This window comes from Haliotis rufescens, unplaced genomic scaffold (genome assembly GCF_023055435.1).
Source record: "Haliotis rufescens isolate VD_foot unplaced genomic scaffold, xgHalRufe1.0.p SCAF_26, whole genome shotgun sequence".
In the NCBI taxonomy this organism is placed as follows: domain Eukaryota; kingdom Metazoa; phylum Mollusca; class Gastropoda; order Lepetellida; family Haliotidae; genus Haliotis; species Haliotis rufescens.
In genome coordinates, this window is record NW_025963957.1 from 397679 (window position 1) to 419436 (window position 21758).

The 21758-nt window shown below is 39.0% G+C and overlaps 1 protein-coding gene across 1 annotated transcript; it reads left to right on the forward strand.

Annotated features, from left to right (window-relative positions):
* Positions 1-665: 665 nt before the first annotated feature.
* On the forward strand, positions 666-18945 carry LOC124141477 (sialate O-acetylesterase-like). Its single transcript, XM_046509507.2, has 8 exons — positions 666-993; positions 11605-11743; positions 13664-13847; positions 14891-15000; positions 15379-15518; positions 15750-15904; positions 16883-17084; positions 18691-18945. Exons 3-8 carry the CDS (start codon positions 13783-13785, stop codon positions 18943-18945), a joined length of 927 nt encoding a protein of 308 aa, XP_046365463.2. The 5' UTR covers positions 666-993; positions 11605-11743; positions 13664-13782.
* The last annotated feature ends 2813 nt before the right edge of the window (positions 18946-21758 follow it).

Below are 21758 nucleotides of genomic sequence, written 5' to 3' on the forward strand. Positions count from 1 at the left end.
CAGACAGTGCACGTGTAAATAATCGAGTCATGACCAGATACATAATTTTTGTCATGAGTACTGTCCGTAACGGTTCGACGACACTTATGTGACCGTCATGGTTCGACGACACTTATGTGACCGTCATGGTTCGACGACACTTATGTGACCGTCGTGGTTCGACGACACTTATGTGACCGTCATGGTTCGACGACACTTATGTGACCGTCATGGTTCGACGACACTTATGTGACCGTCATGAAGTCTGACCACCCGTTCATTCACCTGCCCCTAACGATCACCATAAGACTTATAATCCGGACGCGGACGTAGGTGGTCAGTTGCACTTGTTACGTGTTTAGATAGTAGTATATGGCATAATATTAACTTTGACCTTGTTTTGACTATGCTCTTAAATGTTTGGCTCTGTAATATAATCTGAAGTGGCCAGATTGAGGAAGCTGAACTTTTGCTTACATGATACTCCTTTTGACGACATCAGATTTTGGGCGGGTTTTTTTATGCTGTACTCGGTATTTTTGCAGTAAGTACTGGATATTCATAGCTTTTGTTTATTCTCTCTATTCATTATACTGTTGACATATCCAGGTGAGCTACAGTGCCGTTACGCTATTTGTTATTTTCATATTCATATTATTTTATGTTTCCATTTCGTCATCAGTGGAGGCAGCTAGGTTCGGGTTCTCGAAGTCCTACGCTAACCATATGGTATTGCAACAAGCACCCAAAAAATCAACAATTTGGGGGTTTGCATCAAATGTGGGTGAAACTGTGACGGTCCACATTTCCGGAAAGGGATCAGTGACAACAACGACACGCCACGGAGATAACGGCGATGTTGTATGGTATGCGCAGCTTCCGCCAATTAGCGCCGGTGGACCATACACTATTACAGTAACATCGAGGGAAGGGAAGCTAACTCTGTCCGATGTACTGTTTGGTGACGTGTGGGTGTGTTCTGGCCAGAGCAATATGGGATTCACAATGAGCATGGTATGTTTTGTCAGCGCAATTTCATCTATCTAATGATTCCGTCATTTCTTTCCTTGTTGGGGAGACACTCAGTGTTAATGATCCCCCTTGCTCTGTGCTTACAGGCTGACATGTACGTCCACACTGTGTCTCCGGGCACTGAAGGGAACGTGTTCATTGTGAACAAAAAGAGCTGACTGAAAATATACCGTCTCAAACAGAACTGAGGCGATTTAACTGTAGGTTAATAAAAGATGGTACGTCTTCCTTCGGTCGCCAGGTTGGCTGGTTGGTTTGTAGTTTAACGCCGCACTCAGCAATATTCCAGCTATATGACGGCGGTCTGTAAATAATCGAGTCTGGACCAGACAATCTAGTGATTGATATCATGAGCATCGCCCCACGCAATTGGGATCGATGGCATGCATGAACCAAGTCAGCGAGCCTGACCACCCTATCCCGTTAGTCGCCTTTTACGACAAGCATAGTCACCTTTTACAGCAACCATGGGTTGCTGAAGACCTATTCTCCCCCCGAATCGGTCGCCAGGAATAGCTGCAAGATTGCTGATACGTCATAAAGAAACAGATACGCTCTTACTCACTGCTCCATCGGGCGGGGCTGAGATCGGAAAACATCGTGAGTGGTCTATGCATAAGGTCAAGGTCACAGTGAAAGTCCTTCAGTATGTGAGCAATTTTTTCACTAAAATGTATTTGCTGTAAACACTTTTAATATCATGCATATGTGATGGTTATATTATTGAATTTTTAGCTTATTTTCAGATTTTAAGTTTAAATATCACTGTTGCGAAATCATAAAGCATGTGATTGGCTGAAAACAGGTGTTACGGTTATGACAACGGAAGGCTCAGCTGGAGCTATCTTTAGCTGGAGGAATGTGACTTTCTGTTAAAGTTGTTGTTCATATGAGCATATAAGATGTTTTCCACATCTGACATATTAATGCTGTTAGAGGCATGGTACATTCTGTTGCACCGAATATGACATGTAATTTCCTTTAAATAACTGAAATCATTAAACCGGGAATGTATGTAAATATAATGAGAATAAGGGAACCTTCTATTTGAATGTCGCACTGTATGTGACGTATTTACCCTAACCGGAAGTGAAAACATTAAACCTGAAGTGTGTTTTTTAGCAGCCAGAGGTATGACACTTTCTGTTTAAAAGTCGCCATACATTAGACATGTATTTCCCAAAATATGATTTACCCAGCAGGATTGATATCTTTCGCCGGATGTGTGTGTATCTACTTCTTATTGAGGTTTAAGATCTGGTTTAAAATATTACTGCTTTGGGTATGTGTTTTTCAGAGCGGAAGGTCGTCTTTGGCTTGAAGTGATGTCATTACAGTAGATATGCCCTTGGTAGTCCGGCAGAGAAATGAATATTTTCCCCCAACCCAGAATTAGGGGATAAAGTTTTTTTTATTGCTGGATTTGTTTAATGATGTACTCTAGATTATGAAACTGACTGATGACACTCTGTCATCTTTGGGCATTTTGAAATATTCAAGATGGCCGACAAGATGGCCTCCAAAACATGAAAATATCGCTTCCTTGCTAACAGTATGGAATATGATACCACTTTTGGAGCAAATCACTAATATTTTGCTTTCAACTAATTAGAATATGGTATTCTAAATGAACTGGTATCATTTAAAACATAATTTGATTCTTAAATAAGCAAGATAACTGGCAAAATGCCTGTCGAAACATTATAAAGTCAACAAGCACGGCATTCTTTTTAAGGATAATTGATTATTCTGAACTTTCAAAAATGAATATTGGCTCAAGGTTTTCTTCACATACATACAATCAGTTTAGGTTTCTTCCTCATCATTAATAACACGGTTAGTGAGTTGGTTGAAACAGACACTGGAGCTACAATGTAATAGGAGAAGGCCTCGTAAGTGTGTCACTTGTGCCTAATCCATTTGGTTTTCCGAAATAAAATATGTTTAAATCAATACCGCCGCTGGTAGTTTAATTTGTGAAAAATAGCAGGACATTCAGCTGTCGGGGCAATGACTCAGTGGGTGATTGACGGTTTGTGATGGCGCCAGCTGGGGTAGGAGACGACACACTTTCCAAATTATTTCTCAACCTTATCTAATGCTAATTCAACAAGAGACACAGAGACACATAGTTTTTGATAGAGGCTACTTGTTATAATATATTGTTGATTAAAATATGTAAAACTATGTATCTCTGGTTGTCTTGTCATCCCTTCATTCAGTAAAGTGGACTGTTCCAACTACCCACATTACCTAATTATAAATCTCATCCAGGCATGGCATACCCACATCACCTAATTGTATTTTGGTACCTTGTGGGGAGAAATTAGGCGATCTGGGAGGACACCGTTATATCATCTAACATGGCCAACTCTGCTCTTAAGTAAACAAGAACCTAATTAGTGAGGGGTCCTTTATCATCCATATTTGACTGCTTATAAAAATCTTATATCTCTCCTCACAGCTGGTTATTATATATTTTTGCTGCTGAATATTCGAAACAGAGTGATTGAGTTGGTACAACACATGCATACGGTTCCATTTTAAATGACTGCAGCGCTCCATTATGAAAACAAGTTGTTTTAACGCCGCTCTCAGCAGCATTCCAGTGATATATGACGGCGGTCTGTTGTATATGAAATAAATGCAAATTGAATATTGAATCTTGAAAGCCGCATCTTTTCCGCAAATCAGTATCACATGCAGTACACAGTATATCAACTGCAATATACTGTATACAATATGCAGTATATACAGTGTGTCGCGAGCTCCGCGCTGGGCTGGAGCACACATCTCCTGCCCCTCTCCCTTCTGCAAACACCTCATGGGGGGTGTAATGAGGTCACAGGTCAGGCGTGCACTCGTCAGTTGTCTGATACGGTCAAGAGTAAGATCTTCCGGACTATCACTGCACTAGAGAAATGTGGATTGTTGATGAGGTACAACGTGTTTGGAACTGGGAGCTGAACACTAAGCACTTATAGAGAAGAGCTCACCATAAAACGTTATGGTCTCGCGTACGGACTTGTGTTTTCAATTCAAGACGTACATGTATCAAGTTGAACTTCTACGACAGATATAACTTGGTTACCGCTTCCTAACTGTAACATTAACTGAACTTTACGCCTTTTATACATATTTGTGATGGGGCGACAATGCGACAACGAGACATATTTTGACATTGAAAAATGTCGCGTTACGGCATTGTCGCCCTTTTGTAAAATATAGAAAAAGATTATTCAAAGGGCGACAATGCGACAACGCGACAATGCGACAAATGGCCAAAATATCGCGTTGTCGAATTGTCGCGCTTTGGTTAATTTCGACACGTTTTGCTTGTTTTTGTAAGGGCGTCAATGCGGCAATACGACAACGCGACAATGTCCCTTCCAAGATTCCATAGTGATCCGTGCAAATAAAACTGAGTTATGAAATAGAAGTTTAACATGCCAGTTAAAAGATAAAGTATAAAAATGCGCTGATGAGTTCATCTGCATGCCGAGTCTATACGCTGTGATGAACAATAATGCTCTGAGCCAATACAATATAACTAAAATACTGTTCAAAGTGGTGTTTAATGCGATCACCGTAGTGTGTTACTGCAAATGTCCAAATTTTGTGTAGTGATGTTATGTAATATGTAAAATAAAGCATATTCAATTATCCAATTGATTTGATTAGAATATACTTGCATCAGTGTATTTTATTAACGCCCAAAACCGTATTTGTTAAACACATATAATAACAGATCATATACACGCATTGTGCCTTGACTTACTATTAGCTTTAATAGGCCATTCCGGAATAAAATAGTTCCCCCCAAAGCGAGGAACATCTGTTTTAGTTTGTTTACAAGAAATGTATTCCCAAAAATATCCTCATTAGATGAGAAGGTCCGTTAAGAACTACCTCAGTAAGTCAATCACAATGACAGAGCGTTGTAATACATTTACATCAAGTACAAAATGGCCGACTATAAACGTGACGGGAGATATTTCCGAAGTTGTTAATTAACCTGTGGCGATTTCAAGCCTTTGTCATCACTGATCAATTGGCCGATCATTGAAAGGTGATTGTAAAGATGTGTCAAATAGATACTAAGGTAAATTCATAGATTGCTGTAGATTGTAACTACGATAGTTTGGATTTTTGGGTTGTTTTTTTCTCTAGGATGGGTATCCTTGAACGGGCATGCAACCAAACTTTATGACTTATCCCAGAGTATGCTAAGACGCTACGTTCAAAATTAAAGGGTCTAAATGATGAAAAACAACGCTTCTGTATGAATTCGTACTTGGGAATTCCCAGGGTTTTCCCCAGGAATGTGGAAGTAGTCAGTGTTTACGTAATTTCAAGAATACAGTCACGTGATAAACGTCATGTGACCCACCTCCCGTCCTATGGAAAAGCCGTGTATCGTGTAAACTTCACATTACAAAATTAGTTACTGTTATAACCAAATGAAACACAACCCATTATTCGATAGAGGTAACTGTACATAGCGGAGGGATATGTTATCTCAATAAACTTGGTAGCATGGTTTGGTTTGACTTCTTGGCGCGTGTCTGAATTCCGTTACCATGTTACATATCCTAAAACTGACTAATCAGCAAATCTCGCTGCACTGCGCGCGACAGATGCTAGAGCAAGCCATGCCAGAAATACGAAACCTTATGCTTCCGAAAAGAAGCCTTTGGCATCACGTGCGTCGGGGGACCAGCGCCATCTGATTGGCCGTTAACAGTTGTACAAGGCGGAGCAAAAAGCATCGTTTTTCCGTCCATTTTACGCTTGAAAAACTCGACGCTTTTCCGGACACTTTCTAGACGCTAACCAATTAATCAATTTTAATGAATTTTTAGTCGTTTTTCGGTCCAATGACCATATACGAAGAAAACGTCGTTTTCGTGTTTGCAGTGCATGCTGAGATGTCAAGCTCAAGCTTTGAGGCAGCCATTGAAAGGGACCAGTCATTAATTGTTCCATTCTTTTTTTCCAAAAAAGTTGGCCAAATCTTTTTTGGCCCAGTTTGTTTTGGCATGAATTTCTTAAAAATATTTAACACAATTTAACATAACCATGTGTATAACAGACATAATAGGTTTTGCTTTATTTGCACCTCTTTTGAGGTTACTATTATTTTTATTTTAAATTATCTTTATTGTTTTTTATAATTTGATTTCAAAATGCAGTGTGAATTTATCTTATTTTGTAACTATAGAACATTAACAATCGTTAGAAAATCCACAAGCATCCCAGTTGACACTGAATAATATAATAACAAATGTATATATAACGATATATACTGATTTGGGGTTTTTCATAGACAATATTGCCTATTATTTTGATTAATTACATTTCCAAATGAAACTATTTCATTAAGAATAACATATTCTAATATGTTGAAGGCAAAACAATAGTGATATGCACCAAAAGTAGTCCCATATTCCATACAATTAGCACGGAAGAGATATTTTCATGTTTTAGCGGCCATCTTGGCGGCCATCTTGAATATTTTAAAATGCCCAAAGATGACAGAGTGTCATCAGTCAATTTCATAACCTAGAATGTGTACTTAAACAAATCCAGCAATAAAAAAAACTTTATCCCCCAATTCTTGGATTTTGTCCTCTCTGCCGGACTAGATTATGAAACTGACTAGTCCGGCAGAGAAATGAATATTTTCCCCCAACCCAGAATTAGGGGATAAAGTTTTTTTTATTGCTGGATTTGTTTAATGATGTACTCTAGATTATGAAACTGACTGATGACACTCTGTCATCTTTGGGCATTTTGAAATATTCAAGATGGCCGACAAGATGGCCTCCAAAACATGAAAATATCGCTTCCTTGCTAACAGTATGGAATATGATACCACTTTTGGAGCAAATCACTAATATTTTGCTTTCAACTAATTAGAATATGGTATTCTAAATGAACTGGTATCATTTAAAACATAATTTGATTCTTAAATAAGCAAGATAACTGGCAAAATGCCTGTCGAAACATTATAAAGTCAACAAGCACGGCATTCTTTTTAAGGATAATTGATTATTCTGAACTTTCAAAAATGAATATTGGCTCAAGGTTTTCTTCACATACATACAATAAGTTTAGGTTTCTTCCTCATCATCAATAACACGGTTAGTGAGTTGGTTGAAACAGACACTGGAGCTACAATGTAATAGGAGAAGGCCTCGTAAGTGTGTCACTTGTGCCTAATCCATTTGGTTTTCCGAAATAAAATATGTTTAAATCAATACCGCCGCTGGTAGTTTAATTTGTGAAAAATAGCAGGACATTCAGCTGTCGGGGCTATGACTCAGTGGGTGATTGACGGTGTGTGATGGCGCCAGCTGGGGTAGGAGACGACACACTTTCCAAATTATTTCTCAACCTTATCTAATGCTAATTCAACAAGAGACACAGAGACACATAGTTTTTGATAGAGGCTACTTGTTATAATATATTGTTGATTAAAATATGTAAAACTATGTATCTCTGGTTGTCTTGTCATCCCTTCATTCAGTAAAGTGGACTGTTCCAACTACCCACATTACCTAATTATAAATCTCATCCAGGCATGGCATACCCACATCACCTAATTGTATTTTGGTACCTTGTGGGGAGAAATTAGGCGATCTGGGAGGACACCGTTATATCATCTAACATGGCCAACTCTGCTCTTAAGTAAACAAGAACCTAATTAGTGAGGGGTCCTTTATCATCCATATTTGACTGCTTATAAAAATCTTATATCTCTCCTCACAGCTGGTTATTATATATTTTTGCTGCTGAATATTCGAAACAGAGTGATTGAGTTGGTACAACACATGCATACGGTTCCATTTTAAATGACTGCAGCGCTCCATTATGAAAACAAGTTGTTTTAACGCCGCTCTCAGCAGCATTCCAGTGATATATGACGGCGGTCTGTTGTATATGAAATAAATGCAAATTGAATATTGAATCTTGAAAGCCGCATCTTTTCCGCAAATCAGTATCACATGCAGTATACAGTATATCAACTGCAATATACTGTATACAATATGCAGTATATACAGTGTGTCGCGAGCTCCGCGCTGGGCTGGAGCACACATCTCCTGCCCCTCTCCCTTCTGCAAACACCTCATGGGGGGTGTAATGAGGTCACAGGTCAGGCGTGCACTCGTCAGTTGTCTAATACGGTCAAGAGTAAGATCTTCCGGACTATCACTGCACTAGAGAAATGTGGATTGTTGATGAGGTACAACGTGTTTGGAACTGGGAGCTGAACACTAAGCACTTATAGAGAAGAGCTCACCATAAAACGTTATGGTCTCGCGTACGGACTTGTGTTTTCAATTCAAGACGTACATGTATCAAGTTGAACTTCTACGACAGATATAACTTGGTTACCGCTTCCTAACTGTAACATTAACTGAACTTTACGCCTTTTATACATATTTGTGATGGGGCGACAATGCGACAACGAGACATATTTTGACATTGAAAAATGTCGCGTTACGGCATTGTCGCCCTTTTGTAAAATATAGAAAAAGATTATTCAAAGAGCGACAATGCGACAACGCGACAATGCGACAAATGGCCAAAATATCGCGTTGTCGAATTGTCGCGCTTTGGTTAATTTCGACACGTTTTGCTTGTTTTTGTAAGGGCGTCAATGCGGCAATACGACAACGCGACAATGTCCCTTCCAAGATTCCATAGTGATCCGTGCAAATAAAACTGAGTTATGAAATAGAAGTTTAACATGCCAGTTAAAAGATAAAGTATAAAAATGCGCTGATGAGTTCATCTGCATGCCGAGTCTATACGCTGTGATGAACAATAATGCTCTGAGCCAATACAATATAACTAAAATACTGTTCAAAGTGGTGTTTAATGCGATCACCGTAGTGTGTTACTGCAAATGTCCAAATTTTGTGTAGTGATGTTATGTAATATGTAAAATAAAGCATATTCAATTATCCAATTGATTTGATTAGAATATACTTGCATCAGTGTATTTTATTAACGCCCAAAACCGTATTTGTTAAACACATATAATAACAGATCATATACACGCATTGTGCCTTGACTTACTATTAGCTTTAATAGGCCATTCCGGAATAAAATAGTTCCCCCCAAAGCGAGGAACATCTGTTTTAGTTTGTTTACAAGAAATGTATTCCCAAAAATATCCTCATTAGATGAGAAGGTCCGTTAAGAACTACCTCAGTAAGTCAATCACAATGACAGAGCGTTGTAATACATTTACATCAAGTACAAAATGGCCGACTATAAACGTGACGGGAGATATTTCCGAAGTTGTTAATTAACCTGTGGCGATTTCAAGCCTTTGTCATCACTGATCAATTGGCCGATCATTGAAAGGTGATTGTAAAGATGTGTCAAATAGATACTAAGGTAAATTCATAGATTGCTGTAGATTGTAACTACGATAGTTTGGATTTTTGGGTTGTTTTTTTCTCTAGGATGGGTATCCTTGAACGGGCATGCAACCAAACTTTATGACTTATCCCAGAGTATGCTAAGACGCTACGTTCAAAATTAAAGGGTCTAAATGATGAAAAACAACGCTTCTGTATGAATTCGTACTTGGGAATTCCCAGGGTTTTCCCCAGGAATGTGGAAGTAGTCAGTGTTTACGTAATTTCAAGAATACAGTCACGTGATAAACGTCATGTGACCCACCTCCCGTCCTATGGAAAAGCCGTGTATCGTGTAAACTTCACATTACAAAATTAGTTACTGTTATAACCAAATGAAACACAACCCATTATTCGATAGAGGTAACTGTACATAGCGGAGGGATATGTTATCTCAATAAACTTGGTAGCATGGTTTGGTTTGACTTCTTGGCGCGTGTCTGAATTCCGTTACCATGTTACATATCCTAAAACTGACTAATCAGCAAATCTCGCTGCACTGCGCGCGACAGATGCTAGAGCAAGCCATGCCAGAAATACGAAACCTTATGCTTCCGAAAAGAAGCCTTTGGCATCACGTGCGTCGGGGGACCAGCGCCATCTGATTGGCCGTTAACAGTTGTACAAGGCGGAGCAAAAAGCATCGTTTTTCCGTCCATTTTACGCTTGAAAAACTCGACGCTTTTCCGGACACTTTCTACACGCTAACCAATTAATCAATTTTAATGAATTTTTAGTCGTTTTTCGGTCCAATGACCATATACGAAGAAAACGTCGTTTTCGTGTTTGCAGTGCATGCTGAGATGTCAAGCTCAAGCTTTGAGGCAGCCATTGAAAGGGACCAGTCATTAATTGTTCCATTCTTTTTTTCCAAAAAAGTTGGCCAAATCTTTTTTGGCCCAGTTTGTTTTGGCATGAATTTCTTAAAAATATTTAACACAATTTAACATAACCATGTGTATAACAGACATAATAGGTTTTGCTTTATTTGCACCTCTTTTGAGGTTACTATTATTTTTATTTTAAATTATCTTTATTGTTTTTTATAATTTGATTTCAAAATGCAGTGTGAATTTATCTTATTTTGTAACTATAGAACATTAACAATCGTTAGAAAATCCACAAGCATCCCAGTTGACACTGAATAATATAATAACAAATGTATATATAACGATATATACTGATTTGGGGTTTTTCATAGACAATATTGCCTATTATTTTGATTAATTACATTTCCAAATGAAACTATTTCATTAAGAATAACATATTCTAATATGTTGAAGGCAAAACAATAGTGATATGCACCAAAAGTAGTCCCATATTCCATACAATTAGCACGGAAGAGATATTTTCATGTTTTAGCGGCCATCTTGGCGGCCATCTTGAATATTTTAAAATGCCCAAAGATGACAGAGTGTCATCAGTCAATTTCATAACCTAGAATGTGTACTTAAACAAATCCAGCAATAAAAAAAACTTTATCCCCCAATTCTTGGATTTTGTCCTCTCTGCCGGACTATGGGTTTGTCTTTATGTTATAGGCACGATACTTAAATCTGATATTGGTTTGTTGGCATGCATTCATCAAAGCAAAGGTAGTGGTATCTCACTGAAGTGAGTGTGTTTGGTTTAACGCCGCTTTTAACAGTATTACAGTTGTGTCGCAACGTGTCAGCTTAATGTGGGAGGAAACCCACGAGCACGGATATGGTGCTGACAAACCTGGAAACATGATTTGGGCGAACCGGGATTCGAACTCACAATCATAGCTTTCTGGCGTGCCCAAAGGACGCAACTCTGCACAGCGAATCGCGGCGCCTTAGACGACTGGGGCATCCGTGCCCCCGTATCTCACTGGAAGTGCATTGTGTAAACGATGATTTCTTGCGACAAATCCAGTGATTTGTTTTGTATGTAGACAGTCAATATTAACCAAGGTTAGGCTAACCTATTTGTATAAGTATAAGGTATAAGTTATCTTAGCCTTTGCCAATAATTTCTTTCCTGAGGGGACAGGACGCTAGAATAGTTTACGGTATTCCGATAGAATTTTATGTCATGACTAACAATTCCGCAGTTATGACGACTCTCCCTCAAACCCGTCCGGTTATTTGTCGGAGGTCATTAAATGTACTGGTCCATAACACGTCATTTGTTAAAGGCTTTCAATGCAACTGCCGAGATCAACGACGCCGACAACTATCCCCACATTCGTCTGATGACAGCTTTTCATCATACATCTCTTAAACCAGAAGCTGACTTCAATGGATTGTTTCTGAGCTGGTCTGTAGCTTCTCGACGTAGGTATATATTGGAATATCAGAAAATAGTGAAGCAAAGCATCCAATTCTAGCTGCAAATAGCCATCAGTAATGTTATGCTGCCAACATGGTTTGGAATAATAACGAAACCCTTCCGATAACCATCAGCACATATTACAGCACAATCATGGAAACAGTCGATTAATTTTGAACTACACTGTACTCTTCAGTCGGTTAACAACACACGACAAACGATTAAAATTACAGAAACAGTAATATCCATCTTTTGGGGGACTGTTGAGTTTGGTTTGGCGAGTAAGATGATGCCACCCGTATCACAAGTTTTCAGTGGTTTTTTTACCAAGGGATACAGCTGGCTGGTTCATGACGAGGACCCCAGCTTGCTGACAAAATGCTCATGTGACTCGGCGTGTATGGTCGAGCATTGTCCTGCTGGCATACCTGGGATTTTCGTCTTTTGCATACACAGCTCTGCCCTCCACAAACCTGCCGACTTTCATAAGGTTGATGTTCGTCCAATGAGGCCCTATAGTGGAGACATATTTACATGCGTGCGTGCGTGAGTACGGTTTTACGCCGCTTTTAGCAATATTCCAGCAATATCACGGCGGGGGACACCAGAAATGGGCTTCACACATTGTTCCCATGTCGGGAATCGAACCCGGGTCTTCGGCGTGACGAGCGAACGCTTTAACCACTAGGCTACCCCACCGCCCCTGGATAGATTTACATGTTGTAAGAAAGCGATCTGAGATGTGATTGCGCCGTGTCCTTCAGTCCTACCGTTAAGTCAGAAGAGACGCCCATACATGTATGTTCGTAGGTGTAGTTTGAACACCCTAGCAACTTTACATGTCCCCCACATCACCGTGCTTGTCCACCACATCACCGTCACCAACGGATGCTTCTTCCCTCTCCCCTTTATCATCAGTTAGAAAATGATTACTATCTATAATGGACCTATCTTCATGAAAAGGTCACAGAGCTTCGTCCCGTAGTTATCTCTGGAACAGCTCGATCTTTGGTTCGAATCCGAGAGCCAGAGTCATATTCACACTTGGTTTGCCAACACCAAATTGTTTGCCTATTTCACCCGACTTTACTGATCTTTCAAATTGGGCTTTCAACGGGTCCCTCTATTAAGGTGCAAGGAGTACAACCTTGCCATACAACCTGTTCCCTAGAAGCTCGAAATTCAAACTTCAAAACGTTTAAGGGATTATCTGAAATAACGACAAAATTTTGCAGTCACGCTTACATTTGTTCACAGCCGCCGCATTTGTATTTTGAAGCCACGCAGGGCTTGGATATGTCGAGAGCCCTTGATATTCTTTGCCACATTTATCAATTATACCAAGGGTTAAGGTGATCTTTGAGCTGATGACATATAGAAATATCACTAAAGAAGGATTCAGCGTATGTCAGTGAAATTTGGTACATCACACCCTTGGGGTGGGGCCGTGATCTGAAAAGGTTGTCAGTGAAGGTCATTCGTAAAGTAAAAGGCGTTTTTCTGAAAGCTTTTCAAATATGTCTTATGCTTGTAGTGGTTATATTATTTGAATACTGAGGTATGACAAGCCATGCAAATCGCTTGATATTAGAAATATTCACTCTCGAGATCAGACATTCAACAAAGTATCATGTTCACAAGTTCACTGTAATAGGATAAATTTGGTACATACCATTCTTCGTATTTCTTTGGCTTTTCATACTGAGACAACCATCTGTATTTGTATGACATGTTTGCAAGAGCAAGTAGAATTTGGCTGAAAATGATAGTCAATGTGATTAAAACGACAGTGTTTATATAACTGTATTATAGAGCTATCTAGAAGCATAGGCTGTTACATTATAAACTGATTTGATGATGTCCTCCTTCTGCAAAACCAATCGAATTGGAATTACTCATTTTGGATATTTTGTCTCGAATTTTAGACTCGGTGGGAGGTAAGGACTGTGTGCATTTCTCCGCACTGTGTTGGCTGTATGGTAAGCATCTTTACAACACATTGAAGTACCCTATTGGGTTGATATCAACTGCAGAATGAGGAACTATGGATGAAGCCTGGTCGTCCCCAGATGCCCTAGCAAAATGCCTCAGTAAAAACGAGATACCTGCGTGAGTATGAAAACGTTTCCTTTACAGGCAAAACTTAATTGTGGTCACACAACAATATTCGTCAAATTTAATTTCAATTAGTATGATTGGTTCAAACACTGTAGATCGATGTAAGATGTAAGATATTATGACCAGTCATTAAAGTGCAAATGCTTCTTTCTTTTCACTAGACTAAAACATGGTAATATTTTTCACATCAATTCAAATTATGTGTAAAACTGCTTTTACCATTATGTGGTGATACATGGTTGTATCAATCAAAGATTATGACGTGACTGGAGAAAGAGAAAGATTATAAACTTTTAAAAAGTAAATAAAATAAAATAAGATAGCAACTTAAAGCTATATGTTAATATATACAATGTAACAAACACGGTGAACGATGCCTAACTCGTAACATTGTTTGCTTTAATGTTAAATTTCTTAAAACCCGTGTTCGACTTACAATTAGAAAGTCATTGTCGCCGAATAAGGTGAAAGCACACAGCTGATATCAGAAAATTAATTCAAAGGGAACGCCAAAGACACCAGTTTGTATCCAAGTATCAACGGTATCTCCAAACATGCATTTTTTAGTGATGTATGCCATGCGAACTGGTTACATTGTTTCTTTCCCTGTTGGGAATCCGGGTTAGGATTAATTCCTTGGCTGGTCAGGCTCGGTGACTTGGTGGATTGTCACTGTACCCCTGTACCCCGTTGTTATGCCAACTTCCGATGATATAAGGTTTGAATCCAGCATTTAACCCTGTTCTAATCCTTTTCTTGTCAGCATCATGCCCATACTTGGATCAAAATGGTAAATCTGACATTTGCAAACATGATAAACATCTCTAGCTCTTGTCATGAAGCTGAAATATTGCAGAGAGCAGGATTCATCGACAAAACAAACACCAGACTGTCTTAAATGGACAGAACTGAAAGATCAAGCTGCACATATCGAGGTACTACTTATATAATGTTCACTCACTTCTGGGGACAATTAGATGTAGAACCGGTTTGTGTCAACGTGATAATGTTGCAGCATATCCAACACTTTACAGGCCCAAGTACAAGAATGGTGCTGTGGACCATGACACGTTTTCCAGTCTTTGGAATGCAATGGTGCATCCTCTGTTGCACACAACCATATACGGCGTTATCTGGTATCAAGGTTAGATTTAGAAAGTTGCAACAATATCAAAAGCTTCACAGGGATGGACTTGTGCAGTGCGTGCGTGCATGCGTACGTGCGTGCGTGCGTACGTGTGTGTTGATTAGCGAATCGTGTGTCTGTGTTTGTGTTAAATAATACCAACAACGTATAAAGGAGTATGTATCATGTTGCACCTACAACATATTATACATATGTAGTTTAAATGGAAGTACGCTAAGGACATCCCCTGTACTGATTATACGTAAGAATAGTTGCTGAGTACATTAGATATGTAACATGCGGACAGGGTTGTCCAAATATATTGACTAAACATGACCGAAATCATCGCACTACTCTTATGGGTATCTGTTAAGACATTATTTCAATATTTCACAGGTGAATCAAACAGCGATCCTAAAAATGGACTTGACAGATACAAATGCACATTCCCAGCTCTGATAGATGATTGGAGAAAAAAGTTTTCAGATGCTTCCGGCGGCCAAACGTCCAATATGTTTCCCTTTGGATTCGTACAGGTAAACAAAAACATATTAAGACTACAATATCGGAAATGAAAGTGTATCAACTGAAAAAACAATGTCTTTTAGTTTTAATATCGATATCATCATGTGTTCTTTATTATATGGAATACGTTGACATTTACAAATATCTTCTACATTTCAACAAATTAAATATGTCATCGGGTTGCCTCTTGAAACAATTACTTATACATTTCAACACATGATGATTATATATCATATCTCCAGTTAGCTCCGTTCAGACACTGGAATGTCAATTCTGGATGGGGTATTTTGAGATGGCACCAGACAGCTGACTTTGGCTATGTCCCTAACGACAGGATGAAGAACACCTTCATGGCGGTGGCCATGGACCTGCCGGATTACAATTCACCACATGGAAAGTAAATGATCATCCCAAAAATACAATAGTCAATAACAGTTATCTCATAAAGCATTTTGTTTTTGATTGTTTAATTGCAATACGAAATTACCATTTTATGGAACTGTTATGTGACAGTTTACATTTGTAATAATTCGCTATGTGACAACTTGCATTTGCACAAAGGAGAAACTAGTGACGAATAGTGAACTATTTAAGATTGCATGCACTATTTTGTCACATGACTGTAAAGACATGGAACATGAATTGAACCAGTTTTGATCAGTTATCTAAGTACATGGTCAAAAGAAGTATGTATCGAGAGAGCCATATCATCGATCCCGACAACTGCCTAGATTTATATTACATTATGAAATGTCTTCGGGAAATTATCTGTCTCTGGGATATTGTCTAAATTACACCAACGAGTGCTGCATCAGGGACAGGAAATATAATAACGACCAAATTATACATTGGTGTCAAACAAACCTCTCCACTAACATTAGTTCCCCAATCATGAGTAAGGCATAATAACAGATTATCAAATCTTTAAACACCTTGATGTACAATACACTTGCCGACTTCGACTTTTATCCGGTGTTTTATGTCCCATTTTCATATCATTTGTTGCCAAAGATTTGGTTTTCTCTGAGCCCCAAGTAGCCATAGTGTTCACATTCATGGTTTGTCAACCGAGAACAAATCTTCAACAAGTTACTTAATTGAGTCATGTAATGAAAAATATTTTATTGTGAAAAGTTTATAGTGAGTGAGTGATTTTACGCAGCTTTTAGCATAATTGCATCAATATCACGGCAGGGGATACAAGAAATGGGCTCACACATCGTACCCATGTGGGGAATCGAACCCAGGCCTTCGGCGTGACGAGCGAACGCTTTCACCACTAGGCTACTCCACCGTCAACCAAAAATCTTATACGGAAGTCCTTTAACAGTATATGTAGGAGGATTACAGTTACAATTGCATGACTTGTTATCAGCATCCATCCAAGAGACAAGGCAGACATCGCAGAAAGACTGTACATCGAGGCCATGATAGTGGCTTACAAAAGAACTGACTTGCTCAACCAACGAGGACCTTTCCCAACGGGATTTACTGAAGTGGTGGACAGGGAAACAGTACAAATTTCATATGCAAACACAAAGACAACCATTGAAAAGAGAAATAACAATGGATTTGAGGTACGTCAGATTCTCCTTTTAAGTGAGTTAACATGTTTCGTTCCATCGTCAATATTTCAGCCATAACGCAACAACAAATGACATATTCATTAAAACACAGTAACATGAAAAGGTAACTATCACAAATTCATTATAAAATAAAGTAGAAAATAAAGGAAAAACAACCCATACAAATACCAGTATATTAACTATAACAAACACCATAAAACATAACATTTTACACCATGGATCAGGTGGTCAGTCTTGATAATTAGGATGACTGCGTGCCATTGTATTACGAAGGCGAGGATAATTTATCGTAATCACTGGTTTGTCTTCTCCAGGCTTGATTATTAACAGGCCCCCGTCATATAACTGGAATTTTCCCGATTGCAGCATTGAACAAGAAACAAAGATAGCATTATCGTTACTCCTTAAAATGCCCCAAAGAAGATACCTCAGAAGTTTCCTCAGAGTTTATTGAACCCCGGGATGACCCGGTCAGTATAGGACCCAAGGGCTCTATAAGTTGTTGTTGATTGGTTGGTTGGTTTGTTGTTTAACGCCGCACTCAGCAATATTCCAGCTATATGACGGCGGTCTGTACATAATCGAGTCTGGATCAGACAATCCAGTGATTAATATCATGAGCATCGATCCACGCAATTGGAATCGATGACATGCATGAACCAAGTCAGCGAGCATGACCACCCGATCCCGTTAGTCGCCTTTTACGACAAGCATAGTCACCTTTTACGGCAAGCATGGGTTGCTGAAGACCTATTCTACCCCGGGTCTTCACGGGTCTATTATTTGTTGTAAAAGAGGACTAATTCGGAAAGGTGATCAGGTGCGGTGACTTGCCTGCTTGTCAGTCATCGTAATCCAAGGTTTTAAGTTCAAGGTTGAAGTTGTGAAATGTGACATCTGTGGGCAGATTTTAGAGCCGAGATCATATACAAAGTATTGCAGTTTCACAAACCCAGTGAAGCCAGAGAAATTGATAATTCGGTAAAACCAGATGAACCAGATTACTAAGTCAGAGAAATAACATCTCAAATGTCATAATGATACATGTGGACGTAGCTGAAACACGGGCGTATATATATTTCCAAAATGGGTGGTCATGGAATCAGATGCCAAATCGGATCCGAATTATCTGAGCACGTTTAGAGACACCATACACACAAAACTCTCAAAGTAAAACATGCAGTTAAATCATACAAACGAGGCAACGTAAAGGTCAAAGATCGTTTTGTATGTGCCAAAACAAATAGATAAAAGAACTGAAAGTGCATAACGATACATGCAGGAGTGGTCGTGGAATGTTCAAACATGACATGATGCTCAATTTTGCTGCCGTGTCAATTTTGAAATGTTCATCGGGGTAGAAATATCAAAATAAACGATTATAAGCAGTCCATATTAATTGATGTCATCTCAAAGCCGTACATCATTAGGGGTGGAATTTGTATCAGATATCGTGATAAAATCATTTATCATTTCAACTTTATGATATCAATCATCTCCTTAGTAATCATGTATCACAATATTTATCATTCCGATCGAATTAAACCTTTTTTTTTAACATGCACTGATCTACAGCACATTGTTTACTTCTGTGCAGGTGTGTTGTGTCCCGAGGAAGGATATATCTGATACCAGGAACTTTTGTCCAATGACCTACCCTTCTAAGCTGTGGAAGGCTGTTCCAATCACACATTCTGACTCAACGTCTGTAACAATCGACTACCACAGTGCATGTACCTCAAACAACCCCTACCTTGGTGGTATCCGCTATGAGTGGAAGGAATCGCCATGTGATATGAAGAAGTGTGCCGTGTATAACAAACTTATAGATGGATCTACAAAGGTATATTGATAATGTTCGCATGCGAATGTGCAATGTTATTAAAATGGAACATGCTAATTCGTCTTTCAGTTACTTATTATCAAATGTGTGCCATGCACAGCTGGTTCACCTATATAATATTGAGCATCCTCGTCTTAAGTCTCACCAAAACAATACTACTTTATACATGACAAAATTAAAACGACAAAACCGTTTCAATATTCAAAAGAAATAAAAAGAGGGTTGGTTGTACGATTCCGACTATATCATGAGCACGTGCTTATGAATCACTATTTAATAGTGATGACACCAGGTGTTCGCGAAAAGGTTGGCGTATCCTGCCACACCGTTGGCACCCGTCAGAAACACATGCAAAAGCAAGTCAACACAGGAAGAAATGGTACAAGTCAAAATAGGGGATTGTATCCGACATTTCTGTCACTGATGCGTCAAATTTGAAAATGCCCACATGTCTATACCATTTAACTTTCTGAAAGGCTTACCTAGGTCTTGAATGTTGTATCAAACAACGTTTGAGCGAGAGTCGTATGAAGCGTGTTGAAATCTTGTACCTCAAAAGTTTTAGACACCAAAGGCTGAGCTACTGGAATAATATTTATTCTGGAAAATATTATTCTATATCGACATAAGAGTCACCCCTCTTATCATGCAGTCTTGTGGAGAGTGTTTTGTCACTCTCAATCTTTATGCATAGATCTAATTATGAAATAGGCGAGGCGGCCTAACTAGAATCCTTTATTTCTAGTTCAGGTGGGTGAACCAGTGGAAGCAACTTGGCTATTTGACCGTTTTGTACGATATCAGATCATGCACGTACCTGAAGCATAAGATAAACCAATTGCCGTGGACTGACTTTACCAATGCGAGCAGATATTCCGATACATATGCATAAAGAATCAGATCAAGAATAATTGGAGCACGATTGATGCCCATGGGGATGCCTCCTTTTTGTCAAAATGTTTTACCCCCAAATTTTAAATAGATGTTATCAATGAGGAAGTCAAGCATTTCAAATATTGTGGCTTTGCTTTCATTTTGTGACCAACTAAACTGAAACTCTGAAGATAGATATGTAACTGGGTCTATAATCACCACGTTTGTAACGAAAGCCCTATGAATCAAGTAATGAAGAGTTTTCTTAAGGAATCAGATGTAACAGATGCACATGCATGGCGTGAACAAAAGCCCTTCAGTAAAAGATATAAATGGCGACAACCCACCATTTTTAAACAAGCTACTTTCTTAATTTCCCATATGTTGCCTTCCGTGTTTTGCACAGGAACAAAATAAATGCACCCCATTCGTTACTCTATTCGTTATATTCAAGACAGCAGGTTTCAGTCAGCACAAAGAACAGACAACTGTTTGGTTATATTTTGTTTATTTAGTTCCTTCATAAACAACATTCAGGCACAGTTCGAAATGTTTGTTTTTCTTATACACTTGTACTTTAACGAATCCATGAAACCATATTGACCTGTTGGATGTACACGTTCCTGCGTTGATTACACAAGTAAGTCTGTTGATACCAACCAACTAACTAATGATACATAGTCTTTTATCTCAGATAGTTGCCATCTTTGTGAAAATATTAATCCAAGATAACGAAAGTCTGGGGTGTAGCTGAGCTGAAGTGTACAGGCAACATTGGAAGCAAAAGAATTGCGAAGACATTATACGAGGGCGGTCTTGGTGTCAGTTCCAAAAACTGTACTTGTAGACCTCTGCAACTTGGGTTTTTGTTCCCGAATACTGCTTACTTTATTTAGCGGGCGGCAGACAAATGAGTCCAAAATGGCGGAGGGTGTCGGGTTAAGTGCACTTTTACCTTCCTTTGTATCTCTATGCCAGTGTGTGGGACATCTGACTATATTTAGTAACGAAATAGCAATGTTCGGACCAGGCCGACTCTAACCGAACTCGAAGCCCCATTCACTCGGTTCCAGCGCTCGCCCGATTTGACACCAGGACGAGTGACCGAGCGAACCAGTTTACATGTAGATGCCTCATCGACTGGAGTAGCTTCCCTTTAATAAAGGGCAGTAACTCCAGAAGGTGGTTGATTGCCGCGAAAGGCGATCATTAAGACTATGTGTCTGCCTACATGGTAGTTAGGCCACTGACTAAAAACAAGTTTCAGGTGAAACTATATTGTCTTTTGTTCCTGTCCAACTGAATAAGCACTGGCCGTTTTACGCCAAATATTAGTCTCCCCTCGCAGTGTTTAGGAACCGTTTGTAACGATAGAATTTAAGAAAAGCATTATATGATACAGATGTTATAACGCTTGTGACGTTTTGGATAATGACGTTTCTAAATTAGATGCATTAGTGACAATAATGATGTCCGATGCAACTTCCTATTCTGACTTGTAACAAATGTTCCCCTGTTTTGTCTGTGAACAATTGACTAGCCTTTGCATGTTTTTGTGAGGGGTGTCACTGGAGGAGCAGGTTACTTTTTGCGAACACCTAGTATCATCCCTATTTGATAGTGATTCTTTAACACACGATTATTATATCGAATCGTTTTTTTCTTATTTATGTATGATTAGGACAAGGGTTTTGTCACTTTTATTTCCGTATCTTTCCTTTGGAGACATGCCCGTTATGTGCAGGTAATTAATAACATCTCGTTTCATCGTTTTCACCATTATCGCAATTTTGTTTAACCCTGTAAAATTATATCGATGGCTTCTTGAAAACAGATGCAGTTACCAGTCTGTAACTTGAATTTATGTCTTCCAAGAGACTATACTCTTCATACACATGGTAGTGAGTGTGTGAATTGGGTTTCGGCTGTTTTTATCAGTATACCAGTTA